Genomic DNA, 24,127 nt, shown 5'->3' on the forward strand with positions numbered 1-24,127 from the left:
TATGTAAAATAGGATAGAATAATTGATATTCCTTACTATATCCTTAATGTGTAATTTAGTGAGGATACAAAAATACATCATTACACATTGGGAATTTGGCAGGTGTGAAACTAGATTACTATTATATAGCTGTATAAGTGTAGTGTAGTAAGTTTCATTTAGCAGGAAAATTAATATCACTAAGTCAAAGGGTCACAATTACACAACTTCTCTATTATGCTACAGGGTTTCAGCTTGTTCAAAAGATGCCCTTTCATGAAGTCTCCCTGTTGGGAATTACTTATCAGTGTATAAAGATAGGGTAGGTAGCTTAGATAATGCAACAATAGCAAAGGCGATATTTTATTGCCTTAATGTAGTAAAACTACTAGACTTAAGACATTGGAAACTTGTGAATCATAGATATAAACTCTGATATAGCTATTACAATACTTGATAAGTAAAATTATTGCACAGACTATACTGTTCTGTGGTTGATTGTATAACCTGAAAATGAATAGTCACTGCTTGATGTTAATTTACCACTCATTTCCTTTGTGATAGTCTCCTTGTCAGCCCCCAGAGCATGTTAAGCTTAGCCAAGCTTTACACACAAAATTATTTAATGAATCAGTACTTACATTTTATTGCTGTGACACATTGAATGCAACTTTGCTATATATTGCTGATGTATAGCAAGTACACATTCACCCCTCTCTTCTACCACTTGAACCATAGCATCCCTATTCTGAATAGCCGATCTACAAGCTCACTGTAATGCTTTGCTTTTCAACTATTTAGTGTAGAGCAAAGGGGGGGGGGGGGGGGGGGCTAGTATAGAGTCCTTGGAAATCTGTTCCACTCCACTAAGTATAGGGTTTAAGTGGTTAACTCAGAAATGGGAAATGTGATTTCATAATAATGTAACAGTCAAGATGACACCTGGTATGCATGGTCTCCAGTGATTAGCTGAAGAACAGCAGGCAGTGATGGAAGAAATACTTGTGTTATTTTTTACTTTAGTAAACGTATCAATACCCTACTGTAGAAATAGTCTGGTACAAGTTCGGTATTCAAAATGTTTCCCAAATAGTTTAATTGAGCCTTTTTTTAATACTTTGTTATCCCTTTTACACCCCCCCCCATGCAGAGGGGAACCATGTAACCGTTTTTTTCGTAAAGAGGAATAATATAATAATGATTAACCTAAATGAAGAAGATGGTGGATAACAGGATGTTAAACTTGATAATCACTTCATGCTTTTTTTTTTGCATTTCCAAGACATACGGTGCAACTTTTCACATTTGTAGCTATGGCAGAAGTGCAAGTGCTTTTGGAGGTTCGCTCTACATGCCCCTCAATAGTGGTGGGAATTATCAAGCTGTTGCCATCTCTAACATCCTGTTTCTCCTCTCAAATATACACATATAATTTACAGCTTTGCATCCATAAAGTGTGATCATAAAATAGGGTAAATGTGGAAACGACATCTCGCCTAACTTGTTACTTCATCATCACTCTGGAAATCATCTCACTAGAGATTGATTTCTAAAAGGGGGTGCAGAGAAAGAATCATAGGATTGAACAAATGATCATTTCATTATTAATTGTCTATTATGTCTCTAGTAGCAAGATGCATATTTGTTTTCATGTCTATTTTTTGTCTCACTCAAGTGTGCATTCTGCTCTGTGTTCTATGCACCGACCTCATCAACTGCCTGCAATTTCCTTCATGTTTGATCGGGGGGCACAAAGCAGGGGCAGGGCACAAATAGGATGAGTTTGTGTGAGTTACAGTTTTCATATCATTGCCACCTAGCCAAATAAAATGCTATTGTATGTCCCCTTGGCTCTGTAAACTGGATGAAAAGGGTTTGCATTATTTCTACTCCCAATGTCGGCATCTCAGTATCTTAAACAAACTGTATTAGTCTTTAAAGACACTAAGAGGAAGACAGTCTTTTTAAGTCAATTCGCCTTTTTGAAAACATGCATCCCATAAAAAAAATCACCATCCCCTTGCAAGGGAGTTTCACTGCCATTAACCACAACATGTCAAAAACGTGAAAGAAAGAAAAAAAGCTAATCTACAGGCTCACAACACATTGCATAGTGACGTCTTGTGAGCCTGTAAAGCTGCTATTTTCAAAACATTCTTGGAAATTAATGTTGGAAAGTGACATGCATAAAATAGCGACACCAGGGTTAAAGAGGTACAGTAAATTTTAAAATGAATATGCTAGCTATATCATTCACAATGTACACAAACACATGAGTTTTTAGAGAATATTTTCATTATGCCCAGCCAGATTCACTATCTCAGCGGATCCACATTGTTTTCCTTGTTAATGGCTCACTCATTACAATGGATGGGAGGAGAGATTCGACCCATAACTATATATAGAAGTTTACCTATTGCCCCTTTTCCCACTCTGCGAGTGTGTTGGCCAGACTCTGACAGGCAGGCAGTAAACATGGGGAAAGGTTTCTACATCAGTAAACCCCTCGGGGCAGTGGCGGTGATCCTGGGTGTGGGATCGTTGGCCACCATCATTGCTTTGTCGGTCGTTTATTCTCAGGAAAAGGCCCAAAACGTAGAAAACGGAGGAACGACATCTACGCCACCGGTGACCACTGCCACTGCCACCACCGTCGCTCCATCCACAGAGCCATGGGACCAGTACCGTCTACCTAAGAGCCTGTCACCGGTTCACTATGAGCTCACCCTGTGGCCCAGACTGACTCCAGAAGATGCAACTGGACTCTACTTCTTTACTGGTAAGTCACTGAATTACTGTACAGCAGGCCTTATATTTGAAATCAGTTCCAAGTCAAATCAGGAAAGTTAATTGGAATATTGAGGTTGTGATAATCAACTAAATGATGGGCAATATATTGATGTAAAATCGATATTGTGATATGTGACTAGATATTGTCTGGGATTTTGGAGAAATATTGATCCCTTGCATGTCAGAATCCAAGTCAATGTAGTATTTATTCAATTAATTGATTGACTTCTGACAACAACCTTGTTTTTAATCATCAAAGATAAAACATTTGTGCTCTAAAAAAAAAAGAGAGTGACAAATTTTGTATTATTTTTCAACATGTTTTGACATTTTTGTGAAACCTGCTTTTAAATGATGCTTTTTTCATTACTTCGTTCATGTATTAGCTTTTCCATTCTAATGTTGCTGTAGACTACAGTACATTGTTCCACATTCCCCATACATATCTCCCGTAACCCGATTTGGGTACTTAGCCACAGTTTTGTGGTTGGAGGTGGACCTTTTATAGTTCATAGGATCTCCGTTAATGTTTAATTATAATTTTAATGAAACACAAGTACAGTATGTAAAATATGGAGTAGGGCGGGGCAATAATATTGATATTATCAATATCTTGGTGTGAAACGAGGGATATTGTAAAATGATTCCTGGTTTTAATCACTTACTCTATTTTATACTTTCAAAAGTCTTGATGTGTTGTGAGCTGGGAGATTGGCTATTTTTGCTATTTTTTTAAATGTTTGAAAATATACGGTATATAATATACCTCAATGTTGATATTGTGATATTAACATCCTCACAATATCCATATTGAGGTATTTGGTCACAGATATTGTGATTTTTGTGTATTTCGGCCAGCTCTAATGTGTGCAGTATATTGTAGGTTCATTATGTCAGGGAAAACCAGGGTGTTCTTCTTAACCACTTATGAATATACCTCCATGTTCCTTCAGGTTCTTCCACTGTGGAGTTTGAATGTATGGAGGAGACTAATCTGATCCTCATCCACTCAAATCAACTCAACTACACCGACCAGGGTGGCCAAAAGGCCATGCTTACTGCAGTCGGCGATGGGGCAGCCCCCTCCATCACTAGCTCCTGGCTTCAGACAGTCACTCAGTACCTGGTTGTACAGCTTGACAGTAAACTGGTGAAGGGTCAGAAGTACCGTCTCCACACTGTGTTCCGCGGAGAACTGGCTGATGACCTGGGGGGATTCTACAGGAGTGAATACGTGGAGGATGGAGTGAAAAAGTATGTTGACTTAACCACTTATCCTTTGGCATTCGGCCAAATTAGCCATTCTACAAGCTCACAACGCGTCACACCGAGACTCTGATAGTGTAGGACACCTAATGGTTGAAAAGTAGCACCGTCTGAATACTTCCACTTGACAAGCAGGGATTACCTCTGTAGAAATTGGAGACCTTGGTTTGAATCCCAGGTGGGACATACAAATGTATAGATTGCAGCTTTAAAGTAAGGTATACTTTAAAGCTAAAGGTGAATAGTTCAAATGAAACCAAATCCATGTAAATTAAGCATTTGTTGTTTCCTCTCAGGGTTGTTGCCACCACTCAGATGCAGCCCACGGATGCGAGAAAGGCCTTCCCCTGTTTTGATGAACCTGCCATGAAAGCAGTTTTCAACATCACTCTCCACCATGACAATGGAACCGTTGCTCTGTCCAACGGCATGGAAATAGGTATGCTCTGCTCCACAATTCTGTTTTAAATAGTTGTCGTTTTGTCTTCGGTACCAGTGAGTGAATGATTGATTGATGTGTGGGACTAGGGCTGGGCAATATATCGATATTATATCCATATCTTTGATATGAGATTAGATATCGCCTGGGAATTTGCATAACCTTAATATTGTGATATCACTGATATTATGGTTTTAACCACTGAAGCCTTATTTCATACTTTCTATCCTATATTAAAATTGGTTTAAGGGAGGACCACGGCCACGTCACTCTGACTCAGACATGACCATAAACAAACCTGATACGTCCATGTATAGGCATGTCACTATGACTCAGAAATTAATTAATTCAAGATTTATTTATTCTCGAAATTACACTGAGTAATTAAACTCATTTGCAGTGTCGTCGAGTGATACAATACGGTGCAATTCAACAACATCACAGTTTAAAAATACATTACATCTAGGAATTGGAAAATAAAAGGCATACAGTACATGTGAGATATAAAAGTTACAAATAGAAATCAAGACAGCATTTTTCAAAATTCTAAAAACAATTACACATTGTGGTGACCTGTTTGGTCACCACAATGGGACCAACTCGGTCGCGCATTGGCCAGGACACGAGGGAGTGCGGTGCCCGCTGCCGCCGCCGAGTTGTTTGGATACAGTATGTGGTTGTCCAGAACCGCCAATCCATCCAATATGACCATATATGGGCATGCCAATATACAGGGTATGTGCATATACTAATGACATCAGGGATCTCCATATATGGGCATAAAAGGGACACAAGTTAGAGCTCTGCACGGGACCCCCGATTCCGAAAATACCCGACAGGACTCTAGACCCGTCCGGGTCCGGAGACTCCGGAAGATCCACTCTACTGTAATATGTATACAGTTCTGCATTCACAGTCAGTTGTCAATACAGTTCCCTAACACTATGGTAATGGTATAAACCATTAGTTCATTTACAACTACAAAAAGTCATGGTATGTTTTCTTTAAAAACTTGAAAAATGTGTTTTACCACATAAGAACGTAAAGTATACTACTTTAGTTTCATTCAATCATGCATGCGGCCCATCCATCTGACCACAACACGGCAGCCGAATGGCGAACACTTTCAAGATTTTCAAGTGGGCCCTGAAAAGGTTGAACTGGTATGAATATGTAGCCTATATATATACCCTATGGAATGTGGTAACTTTGAAGCTCTGTGAACAACTGTGAATAGTATACACATATAACATAATCAATACAAGGTTAATGTAAATCTCACAAATAACATTTCCACTTCCTTCCAGGCACTACAGAGGTTGATGGTGTGCTGATCACCAGGTTTGAGGACACCAAGAAAATGTCCACATATCTACTGGCCTTTATTGTCAGTGAATTTGACTTTATTGAAAACAACGTGGGCGGAGTTTTGGTAAGAGCAAAAATGTTTGTTTCAGACATGGCATAGTATTAGAAATATTTCATTACATTTGTATCTTGAAATCTTGATGAGCTACTACTGTACTTTTTAGTGCCATCATTAGGCCCAAATGTCCACGCAAGATATCTCAAAATCTGTTGCTAAGTGTATTCATGCTCCCAGAAGGATGACCCCTACTGTTTGTGGTGACCCCATGGCCTTATCTTTAGCGCCACCCTTAGGCAGGGTCCACACGTACAGTACATGGGTATTTGTAATAGTTTGTTTTTCCTCCTTCTTTAACCCATTTGGCATTGTTGGTCAGTTCGATTTGTCCTCTGATGTGACGGTTAGGCCGAAAAAAAAAAAGTCTTCTAAATCCTGACATAAGTTTTCTGAAAAACTTCAAATATTTATTCAAAAATGACAACAAACGTATGTTGCTATATACTGTACATAGCAACAAGAACCCCGAAAGGGGTCCCCGTCCTGAAAGGTATAGTTACAAATAGGGTTTCCTGCGCAAAATGGGTTAAAAAAAAAAAAAAAAAGGTTTGACAGCCTGTGTCAACACCTGGAATTTTAAATGTTCCACTTTTCCCCTCTATTTTTAGCCCCCTATAGTGAAAGCACAAGGCTCAGAGGATGGCATTGTTGGTCAGTTCGATTTGTCCTCTGATGTGACGGTTACATTTCAAGTTGAAGTTAGTTGGGTTCAAACCAGTTTAGTCTGCTTGGGTATAAGGAGCAACACAGCCTCTTATGTACAACTAGCAACGTCCTCCACTTGTGATGGTACTTCATACCTGAGGAACGGCTGCTTTTTCAGCAGTTATGGAGACCTTTTCTCTTTTTAAGTAATTGTCATACACAGTGCGAGCCGTTGTGAGTTTGTATTTCGGCTATTTGCACAAAGTCAAGCTAAATGTAATGCATACAATTCCAAGAGCTTGTCAGGGTGGGGGGTCCCCAGTTCAAATATGATTATTATTATTATTATTATTATTTTGGGTGGTCGCGGCCTGAAAAGTTTGGGAACCCTTGGTCTAGATATGGACTAGTATGTAAATATCTGAAGTTGAACTTTATCTGTTGCCCTACCTTTAAAGACGGGGTGCCGTGATTTTCAGTGATCCCCCCCCCCCCCCCCCTAAAACATAATCATCAGGTATTATGGTTATACTAGGAGGAAGATTTTTTTCAAAAAAGTGTACAGAAATTGTTAAAATTATGTTTTTATGTGGACACGCCTCCAGTTCATTAAGTATACCTGGTTCTCAAGGTTTCAGCCTCCAGGTAGAAACTCAAAATAGTCAGAAGACATAAAACACCATAAAAACACCACCAGGGGGCTTAATGAAGTTCTATCAACCGCATAGACACATGAAAAACAGAAAAAGTGCAAAACCATGGCACCACCTCTTTAATCTTGATACAAGAGCAGAAAGACGCTACACATGTTCTGACAAAGGATGTCATTTTTCCACAGTATAGTAATGTGCATAATAAGACACATATCAACTCACAAGTTATAAACTGCCAAACATGTGTTAAAAGTGTTACAAAGTGTGTACATATCAACGATGACATTCTTTTGTTGTTGAATGAAACAAATGGTTTAGCTAATTATATGTATGTGAACACGTGCATTTTGTGTGTTTTACTATATGCAATCTCTTCTGTGTTTGTGTGTGCATGTGTGCATGCATATGTGTTGTGTGTTTAGATCCGAATCTTTGCTAGGCCAAATGCTATTGCAGCGGGCCAGGGAGAGTATGCTCTGAACGTCACTGGGCCCATCCTGAAGTTCTTTGAGACCTATTACAATGCATCGTATCCTCTGCCCAAGTCTGGTAAGCTTTCTCCTTACAGAGGATGTAATTTGCCCTCTTAACACAGTGGTTCTCAACTTGTGGGCTGGGGGCCCACTGCTGGGTCGCGAGGGTATTGCAAAGTGGGCCCCCAAATAATTGGCACAAAAATATGATTTTAATCATAATATAACATAAAAATGTTTTATTCTTCTTTAAAAGCTTGACATAAAAGTAATCTTCTTTGTGATATCCACATGCTCTGAAAATGAACACGTACCCGGCGCGTGAAAATGCCTATCCACTGCCGTTTTAAGTGGGTGGGCCACGAACGCTTTCAAGATCTTCAAATAGGCCCTGAATCAGGTTGAGAACCACTGCTCTAATAGAGGTAACGGAGAGCCCATAGAGCCTCACTTGCAACCTCTGCCTGTGCTCTTAGAACTAGTTACAATACGTACTGTAGCTATCATCTTGACTAATGCAGGATGGAAGGATGTCTGCTATGCCAGTGACGGAAGAAGTACTCGCATGTTTTAATTAAGTGAAAGTATCAATACTGCAATGTACTGTAGATATACTCTGTTACAAGTAGAAGTCCTTTATTCAAAATGTACTTGAGTAAAAATACAAAAGTATCAGCATCAAAATATACTTAAAGTACCAAAAGTAAAAGTACTCATTATGCAGAACATCCCATTTCACTAGTACAAAATATTTTGCGACGCATTGTAAGCTTAGATCTGCTATTTTTTATATTTTTTAGATGCTATCTGCTATTTTCAAATGGCCCGAAATATATATATATACAGTAGGGCTGAAGTGGTTAGTGTGTTTTGTAATAATAATTTAAATCTACCTAGTAACTAAAGTTTCATAAAATTGTAGTGGAGTAAATGTATAATATTTTCCTCTGAGATGTAGTGGGGTAGAAGTAAGTATTGAAAATTGTAAATACTGAAGAAAGTGAAAATACTATAGTACTTGAGTACATGTACTGTACTTAGTTACTGTACACCATTGCTGCTATGCCATTGTACCACCATAATACAGCAAAATATCTGGACAATTCCTTGTGGACTCATTGTAAGAACCTGTATATTCAGTGTAATGAACTTTGCACTTTCAAATGTTGTCAATAATTGTCAAAAAACAATATCTGCAGAAAATAGCTGATCTACAAGCTCACAAATGTTGCACGCTATTTTCATAGTGAGTATGACAAAGTAAAATGGTAATGGTTTAGCTTTTTTCCTTGGGACTTTGGATCATGCAGTAATTCTAGTCTTGTAGACATAACTCAAATGAGCTTCACTGGGTCCAACTGTTACCTTACAAAACATCACCCCAGATGTACTCTGTGTGTATGAAAGCCGTCCTTTATCTTCAGATATCTTTATGGCTCATAGAGGTTGAGTTCATCTTCAAAGATCTCTCAGATTGCTTGCATTTTCATGAATCTTTATTGCGGTGCAATGGGGACATTGGGAACATGTTGATCTGACTGGAAAAGCCATCCGTTTATGACCAATGAAATTATATGACCGTGTGACATTAGCAGTTTTACCCCATCTTTACAATGGACTGTTGCAATGGACTGATTGTATGACTTCAAGACTAAATGAATGTGTTAAGAAACAAATTGCTTTTAAAATCTGTGTCCCCTCGTCTTGTTCTCTTAATTTCTGAAAGATTAATATCATCTACATACAGTATCTCTGCTCCTATATGAAAGTTCTCTAACGAGCAGAGGTGGCAAAAGATCTCTGCTCAAGTTTAAAGGGATATTTCACTTTCAAACATGTTTGGGACCATTTTAATGTCTAATCAGGCTTTTGTGAGCACCCTGGACAGTTTTTAAGTTGCTTGATTCAGTATTTAGATATTTGATATTCAATTTATCTGACACGCCCCGTTCCTGTACAAACCCACTGTAACTTCAAACTCCATTTTAACTTCATGTTAGATTCATTGAAAACACCTGTCCTTGGTTCTGGTGACTGGCATTGGCCTTCTAATGTGTGAGGAGACTGTGTTTTTTCAATTACTTTTTTCAAAAGAAAAAGTTTTTCAAAAGAAAAAAAAGCAGTAGAAGTACAATATCAGTCACCAGAACCAAGGACAGGTGTTTTCAATGAATCTATCATGATTAAAATAGAGTTTGAAGTTACAATTGGTTTGTATAGGAAGGGGTTGTGTCAGATGAAATGTTATTCTATTTGCATCGATGCAAATGGAATACAAAACATTTTGTTTGTATTGACCTTTCCATACAGATCAGATAGCTCTCCCAGACTTTAATGCTGGAGCTATGGAGAACTGGGGTCTGATCACCTACAGAGAGACAGCCCTGCTCTACGACGAGAAGTTCTCCTCCAACTCCAACAAGCAGAGGATCGCTGCCATCATTGCACATGAACTGGCTCACATGGTTGGTTCATACTCTTTACCTCGTCCCTAATGTCACAGCTTACACTTGTATTAGTGTCTATTACAGTAGCTGTTTTTGTCCTTCTATGTAAGCCTTTTTATTATTAAATTATGACAACTTTACAGGCAAAATAAGAGATGTTAGAGTGACACATTTTTTGAATGAATAAATGAATACAACATTCTAAACTGAATATATAATACTTTGTTATTGATGTCGTCTCTCTTTAGTGGTTTGGTAACCTGGTGACTCTGAGATGGTGGAATGATCTGTGGCTGAATGAAGGCTTTGCCTCCTATGTTGAATACCTGGGAGCAGATTATGCTGAACCTGAATGGAACGTGGTAGGGATTTGTGGATGCCAGTCAATATAGTCAATACGTAGGTTTAGTCTATAGAGGGTATGCGTGTGACATCATCATCAAACCCGGAAGTTATGCAGGAATGCCTACTGAGTGTCAAAAAAATACTTTCTGGCCTTGACAGCCCATGCATCCAAACAGAAAAGTCATATCTGATTGCATTAAACGACATTAAACAATGTTAAACTCACTTTGCATGTTGCCACTCGCTTTGCCACTCGATGTGCCATTCACTTTAAGCATGCGCATACCCTCTATAGTCGATATAGCCACTTAAATTATTGTATTTATTTTATTTGGATAGGGCAGTTTTAAAAATTCCACTTCCCATAACAATATATAATTACAAAATAAAAGTTTAATTTAACAGATGTTAAAATTATTGCTTGATTGGTTGGTCCAATCAACATTGTGTCGCGGTCCGGAAATTAGTGTTGACAATAACACTCAAACATTGAGTTTGAGTGCTTTAGGACCAACGGACAAAAAACGTTTCAAAATTTATTTCACAATATAATGCGTCATTTATGCTGCAACCTCCCTTGTGTTCAAGGGAAGACATCAGGGAAATGAAAAGTGTTATTGTACAAGATTACCTATCTCCTCACTACGATCTAGAGGAGCCCATTCCTAGCCTGGTTCCAGACAAATCTGCCATTGAAAAAGAAATTGCCCTCGGCAGATTAGGTCTGGCCCCTCTCAATAGAAATTGGATTTCTCGAAGTTGTGAGGGACCAATCAGGGCTCAGTATGCAAATATGGGGCGGGTATATCACCAGGGGAATTTTTTGAATTTGCCTCTCGGAAATGCAGGTTGCATACAAAGATTCCAGACTAATATCTACGCAGTGATATTAGTCTGGCCATGCCAGGCTAGCCCATTACATCTTTACAGTACTTCTCAGATTAACAGCAATGGTTTAGCCTGTTATTTTCTCTCCAACTAGAAAGACCTCATCGTGTTGAGTGATGTCTATAGAGTGTTCGCCATTGATGCCCTGGCCTCTTCCCACCCGCTGTCCTCATTAGAAGAAAATATCCAGAGACCGGAACAGATCAGTGAGCTGTTTGATGCCATTTCATATAGCAAGGTATCTCAATACAATTTTCCATTCCTTTCTCTCTAATCTTAAATCTGCTCTGCAAAGCTCACATGGTGAACTTCTCTCACGCACATATTTTGTGCTGTGTGCTTGCTTGTCATAAGGGATTGTAAAGTGAAAGATATTTCTTCTTGCCATGTAATTTTAGGTCTGTAGATAATAAATTGCGGACAAAGAATGTGAAACCAGTTTCACAGATTATATTAGATTATCTTGCCCGGGGCTACGGCCAGGTTTTGTTTTTCTGAATGTTTTCCCCAGAATAGGGCAGGATGTTTAAAACCTTACTTTAACACGTCTCTGATCCCCCCTGCTCTCTGTCTTGCTGCTCTGTCTGTTTTTCCCATTTCTCCCTCTAGGGGGCATCAGTTCTGAGGATGTTGTCTGACTTCCTGACTGAAGACGTCTTCAAATATGGACTCAGTGTAAGGACTCTTCAATGTCATGTTTTTTCTAAAAGTTTCTTAGCAAAAACACACATTCCTCTATGTGCAGTAGTTCCTATGCTTGATTCTCTTCAAAGAGATGTCAGTCATTTTGCCATGCCAAGTTAATCTTTAATAATTCATCAAAATTATGTCCAAGGACAGCTACTCGATTATGGATGCGAGCTGGTTTGAAATATGTGCATGCTCTTCAGATTTCTGAAAACATTTGAAGAAATATTTTCTGAGGAAAAGAACATTTTCTGGCATAAGGTCTAATCTAAAAGAAAACAATGGAACATACATGCCATATCAATCATAATTCTCTATGCCCTGCAGACCTACTTGAATGCATTTGCCTATGAGAATACTGTCTACTCAGACCTATTTGACCATCTCCAAATGGTAAGTTTTTATTATTTATTTTGTTTCATATAATAGCATAATCATTAGCACTGTAATTAGTCTAAGTGTTTCCCTCCTGTCTGTTTTCGTCCATAGGCTGTTGAGGTGAATGACACCACCAACCTACCTACAACAGTCCATGAGATTATGAACCGCTGGGTGCTGCAGATGGGCTTTCCTGTGGTTCACATTGATACCGCCAGTGGGATGGTGACCCAGAAACACTTCCTCCTGGATCCAGAGTCCATTGTTACTGTCCCATCTCCCTACAAGTTCGTATTTTAAGATTTTATTCTTCCTTATTCATCGTTGGCCGAGGTCAGGTAGGAACGCAACGCAAATATAAACTAGAAAATGTGCTCCTCGGAGCACAGGTCTCCGCCAGTACTGTTCCTGATTAATCCTGTCTTACCTCACTTCAAAAGATATAAATGATCTTTTGAAGTGACACACCTATTTATAGGTCTCTATTTCATCATGCGTCTCGCTAGCCAATCAAAGCACCCCGTTTCAACATATTGTCACGTGTCACGCGAAGCTTGACCAATGTTAGCTTGGTGGACACACGGAAGGACGAGAACGAAAACATAGTCTCCTGGCGGAGACAATCAGGCCTTATTAGTCAAAAAGACAACAAGAAACTACCATTTGAACAGCGTAGGAACCATAGCAGCCATGTTTAACATTCGTTCTGCAGTGAGGTGCATGGTGACCGATTGGTCAGCTACTCAGTGGCGTTCTCAGAATTTACATTTAGGGCAGGCGAGATTTTTTTCTCTACCTGCCTCTATGGTGGGTACGCCACTGCTACTGCCGTATCAGCCCTAGGGCTGTAACTGATCACCCTCTCTGCCCTTTCATCGCTAGTACTACCCCTCACCCGGGGCAAATAATGACTGGGTATGTGATGAGTAAGGGATAAAGTAGCCAGTCATGAGTAGGACTATGATACTGTATGTTTCCCAACATAGTGCTGTTTAACTTCCGGAAGTGTGTTTGTTTTCTTGACTGTACTACTCTATGTGAATTGCTCATAGTGCATTATCCCACTCATAACACGGCTATCTTGAGAAGTCTCCATAAGTGGAAAAATGTGTATAATATTGTTAGATATTGGAAAAGTCTTCTATGATTCTCTTTCATTCATTCAATTCTACATTCATTCAATTCCTCCAGTTACGAGTGGATTGTCCCAATCAAGTGGATGAAGACAGGAGCCACTCAAACTCCAGTGTGGCTGAATGCCACAGAGAGTAGGTTGAACACAAACTGATGTACTGATTAGAATACAAAGTTATGTTTTGTGGATCTGATGAAACATCATTTTAACATGAGTTTAATTCCACCACTGAGGATCAGCAAAAAACGCTATTGTATATCATTGCTGTTGGGGAGAAACCTTTCATCTCCATATTTCAACTTTCTATGTTTTCTTTTCCATAAATGAATGCCCTATTTTACACTTTGTATGACAGTATCGTTCAAAAATAGCCAATCTGGGGCGTCCGCTGGCCTAGCGGTCCAGGCGCATACCACATACTGTATGCTGGTAATCCAGTTTGATAGCGTGTCGTGGGTTCGACTCCCGTTCCCGACGACTTTTGCTGTATGTCCCCCCCCCCATCTCTCTCCCCGTTTCCTGTCAGCCTACTGTCCTGTCCAAATAAAGGCATAAAAGCCCCAAAAATATCTTTAAAAAAAATAAAATAATAGCCAATCTACAAGCTCACAAAATGATGCATCGCCATGTCGAAAGTCAGTGGTTACGTCTGTTTGTGGGTTTCCTATATTAATATCGCCTAGTGGGTGGACTTCCTGTATATCCGTTTGCCTTCTTCTAGCACACCAGCAGTGCACTTGCTTCCACACTGCACAGATAATAACGCATGCCATGGGAAATCCACTACATTTCCTGCTTGCAACTTTCATATTTACTGTACACTATGTATTTGTACATTATTGCGCAATAATAGCCCTATATAACTACATTATAATTGTAGTGGAGTAAAAGTACAATATGCTCCTCTGAGATGTAGTGGAGTATATGCATGTATATGTTCTTAGGTGAATAAGGAGTAATTTGTCTGGTTGTTTTCTCTACAGATTCATTTGAAGCCATGAAAGTGTCAGGAAGTGACTGGGTTCTGGCCAACCTCAACGTTGTGGGATACTACAGGGTTAACTATGACGCGGAAAACTGGAATAGACTTCTTTTAGCTCTGAACACCAGGCATACGGTATAAAGTCACTGTTTATCAACCAATGTTCCACTGACCACTAGTGGTCCGTGGCACAATTACATGGGAAAATGTTTTAAAATGTTTATAATTGTATACTGTACCTTTTTGTAAAAGAAAATATGTTTAAGTCGATCAAATTTAAGATTTTTTTTATCTAATATGAGTAGGGTGGGGGAAACAACTGTGAATGAATTACTGTTTAAGGCTTGATATACTTTGTTGCACACGGTATCGCACACCAAGGGTAACATTGCTGCGCAACTTAGCCTAAAACTGGCTTTACGATCATCCATGTTAAATATCATTTTTACACTAAAATACAGTTGAAGAAGTTATATTGTTGTGGAGTGGTGGAGAGCTGGTGGTCCGTGAGGATTGTTTGTTGAAACATGCTAGTAGTCCCCAGACCTCAAAAAAAAGTTGAGAACCAATGGTATAAAGCAGGGGTCTTCAACAGGGGGTCCGGGACCCCTAGGGGGTCCTCAGAGTTACTACAGGGGGTCCCCCAAATCTTTGTGATATGATTTTATTTTTTACATTAACCACTTGAACCCTTAACATCCATTTTCTGAGGAGAAAAAAAAATAGCAGATCTACAAGCTCACAACGCCTTGCGCTGCGAGGCGTTGTGAGCTTGTAGATCGGCTATTTTTGGCAAAGAGGTTTAGGTGTAGAGGGGAAAAAAAGAGCAGAAAAAGTTTATCTGAAACACACTTTTATACAATATAGAGGGGGTCCCTTCTTCATCTCTCTGTCAGCTAGGGGGTCCTTGGCCCGAAAAGGTTGAAGACCCCTGGTATAAAGGACAGCTGCCTGGCATTACTATGAGCAATTTTCCTGGCTGTTTGACAGGGAACGTTGATTACAGATAGTATATCATGATGCTGTTGACTTCTGCTTTGGTCTGCCACCATGATGACAATGATGTTCATTGTTGTTGTTCTTCAGGATATTCCACCGATCAACCGAGCTCAGTTAGTGGATGATGCCTTCAATCTGGCCAGGTAAGTAGGCCTACTGCTGATGCTTCAGAGTTAATAGATGATCACTACACATCTAGCAGTGGTGGAGAAAGTATTAAACCATTTTTACTTAAGTAAAAGTATCAATACCGCAATGTAGAAATACTTTGTTACTAGTAGAATCCCCACAGTGCGCTGATGCGGTTGCCAGAATTTGTGAGAGGAATAAGCAACCAGGTCTATGAAAACAAGCACAAAAGAAGCGTCTATAATAGGCTACATGAGCACTTCAAACCTATATATGTCGGCCATTAAACAATGTGCATATTTATATATGTTGGCTATTTGAAAATAGCCGATCTGCAAGCTCACAACCGTTCTATTTACAAGCAACTTTACAGAAAAACAAGCCCAATGTTGCTTATAATAAGCAGACCTGGCAACACTACAGACAGGGAGAGAGGAGAGGTAAGATTGCATAGGGGATGATGGCTAGTGCGGTCTTCTCTTAAAGGCAATGGCATCTGGCACGGTGATTGGTGTTATTATTGTAACGCCCAAACCACACCTATGCATAATGTAATGGATAGTGCAGGTGTTTTGCGGGTAAGGCAGGTGTCCCAAAATAGCTACTTTTGCAGGGAAACGCCCCTTGCACAGTCCTAAATCCCAAATTAGTGGGTTTAGCCTGTTCGGCCCTTTATAGAGCCCCAAATCTCTTCGCCACAAGCTCACAATGCATTGCAGCACATTGTGAGCTTGTAGACCTGCTACATTTGGCTAATGTTCCCCCGCAGAATATGGATGCTGGGGTTAAGTACAACTGTGAGGTTTTGTTGTTGTTGTTTTACTTTCATTTAGAATTTCCATTTATATATTTATACTTCTCCACTACATATGAGAGGCAAATATTATACTTTTGACTCTACAGTTATAATTAATCAGATTTAGTTACATTGAAGATTTAGATTATTAATACAAAACATACGTTAACTGATAAATGAGGATGTATTGTTATAGGTTAAGCTATACTATATAAAAAATATTTGTAAGTAGTGAATATAGAAAATCTGCAAGCTCACAACGTGTCTTGTAGATCTGTTATTTTCAATACTTTTGTGCGACACTCTTGTAAGATGAAGTAGGACGTTAATTTTCAAACAAAACATAGAAAAGTTGAAATATGGAGATACAAGGTTTCTGCCCGACGGCAACGATATTAATTTGCACGGTTTTAAATCCCTGCAGGGCGAAGATGATCCCCACGACCCTGGCCTTAAGCACAACCAAGTACCTCAACAAGGAGAGAGAGTACATGCCCTGGGACTCTGCTCTGGGCAACCTGGACTACTTCCAGCTCATGTTCGACCGCAGTGAGGTTTATGGTCCCATGCAGGTTTGTCATCATCTCTCAGTAAAGCACAAACATTTGGCACAATCTACAGTATAAGGGTTAAAGCCGCTGTCGGGGAGACAACTTGTATCTCGATATTTCATCTTTTAATGTTTTTTTCTTAAATCAGCGCCCTATTTTACAATATCCACAATCTCACACCACATTCCAATTTGCTTTTTATTTTTTTAAAGATTTGGAAATACTTTTAAAATACTTTAATCACATGCCCGAAATAGCAATGCTAGGTTGAAAGTGGTTGAGTTTTATACATTTTGGAACACAGTTATTTTTTTCCTGAAAAGTAATGGTTTTGGATGTACAGTACAGGGTTTACACCCGACAGCAACGATATGTACAGTTCTGTGCTATTTACTGTACATCTGTCTGTTAATCACTTCGCGCTAGTGCAGAAAATGCATGTCGGTATTATGTGTAGCAGCCTACATGTACTGTATGAGTATACAGTATGTGAACATTTTAGTTTGTTTAGAGACTCTGGAAGTTGTGTATACAGATGTTTATATACATGGCACTTGTGTTTTCTTCATTTATATATTTACCATCTTATTTAATGCTGCACAACAATTTGATATACGGTATATATTATTATTTTTTTCAAATGGAAAAAACAAAAATTAATTGAAATATAATTTCCTTTGGTCTCTCTCTGTCTTTCTCTCTTCCCCTCCCTCCTTCAGACGTATCTTAAAAAACAAGTGACTCCTCTGTTTGAACACTACAAAAACATCACTGGCAACTGGAGCCGTGTACCAGAGGGTCATATGGACCAGTGAGTACAGAAAAGCATCATCTCCATCTGCTCCGTTATCAAGAAATCTAGTGTCAGTCAAATCCTCAGTGTTCATTTAACTCTGAGAGTGTGCAAATGTAACCATGTGGACCTACATGTGTACACATTCAAATGGCTAAATTAACATTGGATTTTGCTCTGTATGTTTGAGTTAAACACCTCTTACACAGTGGTAGTTTGATACTGCTGCTATTCTCTGATTCTTGATTATTCCTTGTCTAAATGTGTCGTTTGTTGTATACAGTATGTTTATTATTATTTATTTTTGTATTATTATATTGCTGCTCTTGAGAACCATAGCATCATTTTACTCTTACTCATAAGTAACAATAAAGTAAACGTTCATCTTCTCATTTCAGTTAATACGCCAACTGCCTCTTTTTACACAGTGTGTCGTAACAATCTTCTTTAGACGTCTCATAAACATTCTATATAGCTTAATTTTAGAATATAGAATGTAGTATATCTGCAATATAACTATAGTAATCAAGCTGCTTAACTTGTCTGCTTAAGTTTGTCAATTATTTGTACGAGCTATTGTTTTATTGGATCTTGTTTACTTGATACACTTATTTGTTTTAGCTCTTGCTCATTTGATTTTGCTATTTTTCTAATCTGTTAGAAAGTAGGTAGCTGATATATTGTACTTTACCTTAGCCCTAGGTATACTCTTAGTTGCTTGTTTTAGAAGAGAATGCACTTAAGACTTCTGGTGATTAGTAGTTTTCTTGCCTACCTATGTTGAATGCACTTATTGTAAGCCGCTTTGGATAAAAGCATCTTCTAAATGACTGTAGTGTAATATAACTTTAAATGCATACTCTATTGCTGAGAGTTCTATCCTTCCAAATTGTCACAAACAACTTACTACCTAATTTTAATTGTTGTTTCTCCTCTTTCCTCTCCTCTCCTCTCCTCTCCTCTCCTCTCCTCTCCTCTCCTCTCCTCTCCTCTCCTCTCCTCTCCTCTCCTCTCCTCTCTCCTCTCCTCTCTGACATCACTACCAACTCCCAGATACAACCAGGTGAATGCTCTTGGTTTAGCCTGCAGCACGGGCATTGAGGAATGCCAGAGTCTGGTCACAGGATGGTACAAAGCATGGATGGCCAACCCTAATAACAACATGTGAGTATATTCATCCATCTACAAGTATTTGACTTCAGAATAGGGATCATGGGACGATGTGAAAGTTACATGTCACGATTATTGTGTCAAAAATCATTGCGATTAACGATATTATCGCGATAATCAAAATATGCTTAAAACTTAAAATGCCACTTTTGTTAAACCACTTGAACCCCCAGCATCCCTATTCTGGGAACGTTCACCAAAAATAGCCGATTTTTTTGCTCACAAGCTCACAATGTGTCATATTGTGGCCATTTTAAAACATTTTGAACATTTTCATTACTTTTTTTTTATGTCTGAAAATTTGAGGAAAAACATGAAATGATAACATAAACATAAAACAGTAAAAAAAAAAAGAAAAAAGGAAAAAGTGGGGGAAAAAAGGACCCCCAGTTTGACATGCATTAGGCTATGGACCCCCATGTAATGCCATTTATATCTCTGGGACCCCAATTTATATTGTAAAATAAATGTTAATTTAACTCTGAGAGTGTCCAAATGGAACCAAATGGACCCTAATGGGTCCATTTGGTTCCATTTGGACACTCTCAGAGTTACAGACCCATAAGGGTCCATTTGGTTCCTATCCATCATTTAGCTGGGAACCCCCTCAAGTACCCCTGGGGGTCCCCGGACCCCACTTTGAGAACCAATGCTGTATACTACATACAGTACTCTAAGTAATTATACTGTAATGTGTTATATATATTTTATATACATTTTCTATACATTTTATATACATTTTCAATACTGTGTGTGTGTGTGTGTGTGTGTGTGTGTGTGTGTGTGTGTGTGTGTGTGTGTGTGTGTGTGTGTGTGTGTGTGTGTGTGTGTGTGTGTGTGTGTGTGTGTGTGTGTGTGTGTGGAGAAAGTTATAGTTTTTGCTATGTCTTATATCAAATGTAACTAGTAACTACAGGTGTTTAAAGCTTATTCATTAACATAACCCTTCCTCCTAGGATCCATCCAAATCTGCGTTCAACTGTGTACTGCAACGCCATTGCTGCAGGGGGCGCTGAAGAGTGGGAGTTTGGTTGGGCACAGTTCAAGAACGCCCCCATCGCCACTGAAGCTGACAAATTCCGCGCCGCTCTGGCATGCACCAAGCAGCCATGGCTGCTCAACAGGTTAGCACACTTAAGCATAAAAAGCCTTAAGCCCTTTTTTATACATTTGAAAACTTGAAATGGGACATTCTGCACAATGAGTTTACTTTTTTTGTACTTAAATACATTTTGATGCCAATACTTTTGTACTTTTACTCAAGTGCATTTTGAATTCTGGACTTTCACTTGTAACGGAGTATTTCTATATTGCAGTATTGATACTTTTACTTATGTCAAAAATGTGAGTACTTTTTCCACCACTGCTCACAGTGAGTGTACGTCTGATATTGCGCTCGTCTCCTCTCCAGGTACCTGGAGTACACTCTGATGCCAGCCATGATCCGCAAGCAGGATGCCACCTCCACCATTGTGTACATTGCCAACAACGTGGTGGGTCAATCTCTGGCCTGGGACTTTATGAGGGCCCGCTGGTCCTACATCTTCAATGAGTGAGTATAAACATGGTGGTCTAAATGTACTGTACTAACCCCTCCTGCTCTCTCTGCTGGGCTTTTCCTGGTTGGTCCCGCATCACACAGCAAGAGGTCAGTGGGTCTGTAGATCACTGTTTCCCAAACAGTGGGTAGGGGGTCTGGACCCATGTTTGGGTCGCGGACCAATTTTTATGGGTCGTGAGTAAATATCTCCTTTTTTCATTTCCTACATTAAAGGGGTAGTTCACCCCCGAAATCACTTTTTTTTTATCGATTAGTCACCCCATAGAGACTTGAATTCATGGATATTTTTTATTTTAAGGCAATAATTTGATGACCGGCAGCGGTTCCTGTAGGAGACACGGTCTCCTTTTTTTTTTCTTTTTTTTTTTAAGTTTAAAAGTCTTTTCATCAATTAAAAATAATCCAACATTTTTCAAAAGTATTTCATAAATAAAATTGAAAAAATCTAATAATTTCCATAAATACATAAAAAAAAAAGTTTAAGAAGTAGTGAAAATAGCAGATTCACAAGCTCGTAACACGTTGCGAAGCTGAATGAACACAAATCATGCTTTTCCATCTGTACATCCACCCAGTGAATGAAACATAATGAGAAACACGCTCACTTGATTTTATGAACTTAGATACTGTAACTAAAAGATATTAGGTTGGCAGGAGAATGCGTCAAGCACCTGGAACTGCCATGCAGCGAGTAAACTGACACTGTGGGAGCAAACCCAAGTCACAGGTAGGGCGGGGGGGGGGAAGAGGCACACTTCCTCCTACGTAGACACACTGTGGTACGAGCGCGGAACTAACGACACCACAGCGCTAGACAGGAAGCGTGAGAGACTCGGTACCAACTCAGGAGGACAGGTGTATGTAAGAGATCAAACGCAAGGACCAACACAAAAGCTAGATGCATATCTGTAAAAGTTTATGGAAGAGCTTGGCTAAAGAACTGAAAATGTGCACCATCAGTCCATCCAAAACAATTACGCATCCATCCATCTTCAACCGCTTATCCGGAATCGGGTCACGGGGGTAACAGTTCCAACAGAGATTTCCTGACTTCATTCACTCACTCACTCACGAAAATGGATCGGTGACCCACACATGGGTCCCGACCCACTGTTTGGGAAACAGTGCTCTACTTTATTCTGGTCTGTAATGAATGTATTATTGATTACTCGATTGATCTATCTACCATCTAGGTATGGTGGTGGCTCGTTCTCCTTCTCCAACCTCATCAATGGCGTCACCAAGAGGTTTTCTACTGAGTTTGAGCTACAACAGGTTAGTTGATTGAAATCGTTTTGTCGACAATGTTTAGAAGTTACCTCTGCTTTTGATATCTCCCCTCTGTTCATTCATTTTTATGGGCAAATATCAAATGCATGCATTTCCTTTTGCGAAATGTAGACGATGTCTGATATGATTGACATTTATGTTTCACTGCATGTTTATAATATCACAACTATATTAACCACATTAAACCAATTACAATTGTCAAAATGTGTTAAGATTAGAATCGCATTGCAGTCGCAAGTTTGTAGATCAAATATTTTCGCTATTTGTCATGAACAAAGTATACTGTAGGTCTTCACTATGTAAAAAAATGTTTTTACAAATGGAACCCAGCTGTCAGGTGAAAAGAAGTGGGGGTTGACAGTGACAGGGCCACAGTACACATGGGGGAAATTGGCAATGACCAATTTGTGAGAAAATTAAAAACGATAGTAAAAACAAAATAAAAAGTTCAAGCTGGTGTACAGTTAGAATCGTTCATTTCAGTGAATTAGCAGTTCTAGGATAGCACTGATCACTGATTTGTGATCTGTTCTGTTGTGATAGCTGCAACAGTTCAAGGCAGACAACGAGGGCGGGGACGGTTTCGGGTCTGGGACCTTGGCGGTGCAGCAGTCCATTGAGAGAACCAGCGCCAACATTAAATGGCTCACAGAGAACAAAAAGGACGTTCTGGATTGGTTTGTGGCCGAGTCTAAACCATAAGGAGGCCTGACATCAGGTCTGGGTTACAATTTTATTTGACTTCATTGCGGAATGTTTTACACAGCAAAAGCCTGAAGGTTTAAAACTGACCGTTTACGGTTCCATTTTTACATTTTCAGAGGATTTTGCTGTGCATATTTTGTATTGAAAAATCCATGCCTGAAGAGAGGATGAAAGAGTTAATATCTTGTTATAAGGACCCCTGATGTAGATTGTTAATATATTACTCTGGATATACTGTTAAACATAGTATCCTGGGAAGAAATTGTACATAAAATCAATTTTGATACTGCATTATTATTATTATAACTGTGTTTTACATATTTATGTTTCACAGGAATTTACGTTTTGAAAAACTATTGAAAACAAAATCCATTAATAAAACATGGAGCAAATATCAAGCTGTTTATCCATTTCTGAAAGCAGACCTTTTGGAAATATAAGTTATATCTGCCACTAGCTATCCTAAAACAAGGGGTGTAAAGGGGTGTAGCTATCCTTTATTGAAGGGGTGTAAACAATCATACTTATACTTACTCGTATATTTATTATTCAGAATGCTACAAAACGCATACATCTTCTAGTTATGATGTTTGACTTTTTTTCTTAAAGTCATACTGAATCAGAAATTTTGTTCTGCCTTTACTTTCTTGAAAGCTAAATGTTTCTATCACTTAGAAGTGAAGACTATACTGTAAATATGAAGGAACCATGGAACTAGACCACCAAGAAAACAACAGTGAATGGGATATTATACATTCACACTTCTTAATATATTGATACGTTTCCTTTTATTCTTGATTTGCATAATGAACTTATTCTGATTTTTATGTGTATTATTTTTAAAACATAGGCTTAACACATGTTAATATTCTGAGCATTAACCACTTAAACCCTATTGACCGGGTTGCCTGCAGGGCTCTGCATTTGGTCCCCTGCTTTTCCCCTACAACAAAACAAATATTTTGCTGAAAATACAAGATCTACAAGCTCACAACTTGGCTTCTTGTGATGTGTTGCCAGCTTGTAGATCTGCTATTTTTTGACATGCCCAGAATATGGACGATATAGGGTTCATGCGGTTAACCGGATATACTGTATTTGTACACAAACAATCTTATTGATTGTCCAATTTGCACCTCAGTCTGTGCCCACTCCTTCATCAGGAATATTTACATGAATGTCTTGCTTGACTTTCTCTATTTTGTATCACTTTCATAGAACTTTACAACCTTTTGCATTGACACTGCCTGGTGATATCTGTAGACTTTTGAATGCAGTTCACTTTACACAGTGATGGTAATTTCAGAAATGTGGTCTTTATTCTTGTAAATGTATTAAAAAAATTATGTGGATCATTTGTCATGATCATATATGTTTATGAATGTTGCTGGACTCATTGAGCATTAATAGGCTTATTAGATTATATTATGATATAGCTAAAAACTGAAATAACAGATACTTTCCCAATTTTTATATAGATTTTAATATAAACAATTTTATTTAATTAGGGTGGTCATCCCTTGGCCTTATGACAAGGCTTGTGTCAAAGTTGTGTTGTGTTACGTGGAGTTAAGTAATAGGTTTTCTGGTTATTTTTTAA

The 24,127-nt window shown here is 38.8% G+C and overlaps 1 protein-coding gene across 1 annotated transcript; it reads left to right on the forward strand.

Annotated features, from left to right (window-relative positions):
- Positions 1 to 2,454: 2,454 nt before the first annotated feature.
- Positions 2,455 to 22,723, forward strand: LOC311047989 (aminopeptidase N-like; the record flags this gene model as incomplete). Its single annotated transcript, XM_084060963.1, has 21 exons — positions 2,455 to 2,758; positions 3,723 to 4,023; positions 4,332 to 4,474; positions 5,782 to 5,906; positions 7,621 to 7,747; positions 9,982 to 10,136; positions 10,367 to 10,480; positions 11,446 to 11,589; positions 11,961 to 12,026; positions 12,366 to 12,431; positions 12,528 to 12,703; positions 13,608 to 13,684; positions 14,535 to 14,668; positions 15,620 to 15,675; positions 16,882 to 17,029; positions 17,728 to 17,819; positions 18,855 to 18,965; positions 19,928 to 20,095; positions 20,383 to 20,523; positions 21,726 to 21,807; positions 22,366 to 22,723. The coding sequence occupies 21 exons, from the start codon at positions 2,455 to 2,457 to the stop codon at positions 22,522 to 22,524; spliced, it is 2,889 nt and encodes a 962-aa protein (XP_083917089.1). The 3' UTR covers positions 22,525 to 22,723.
- Between the last annotated feature and the right edge of the window lie 1,404 nt (positions 22,724 to 24,127).

This window comes from Gymnoscopelus microlampas, assembly GCF_963454915.1.
Source record: "Gymnoscopelus microlampas genome assembly, chromosome: 6".
In the NCBI taxonomy this organism is placed as follows: domain Eukaryota; kingdom Metazoa; phylum Chordata; class Actinopteri; order Myctophiformes; family Myctophidae; genus Gymnoscopelus; species Gymnoscopelus microlampas.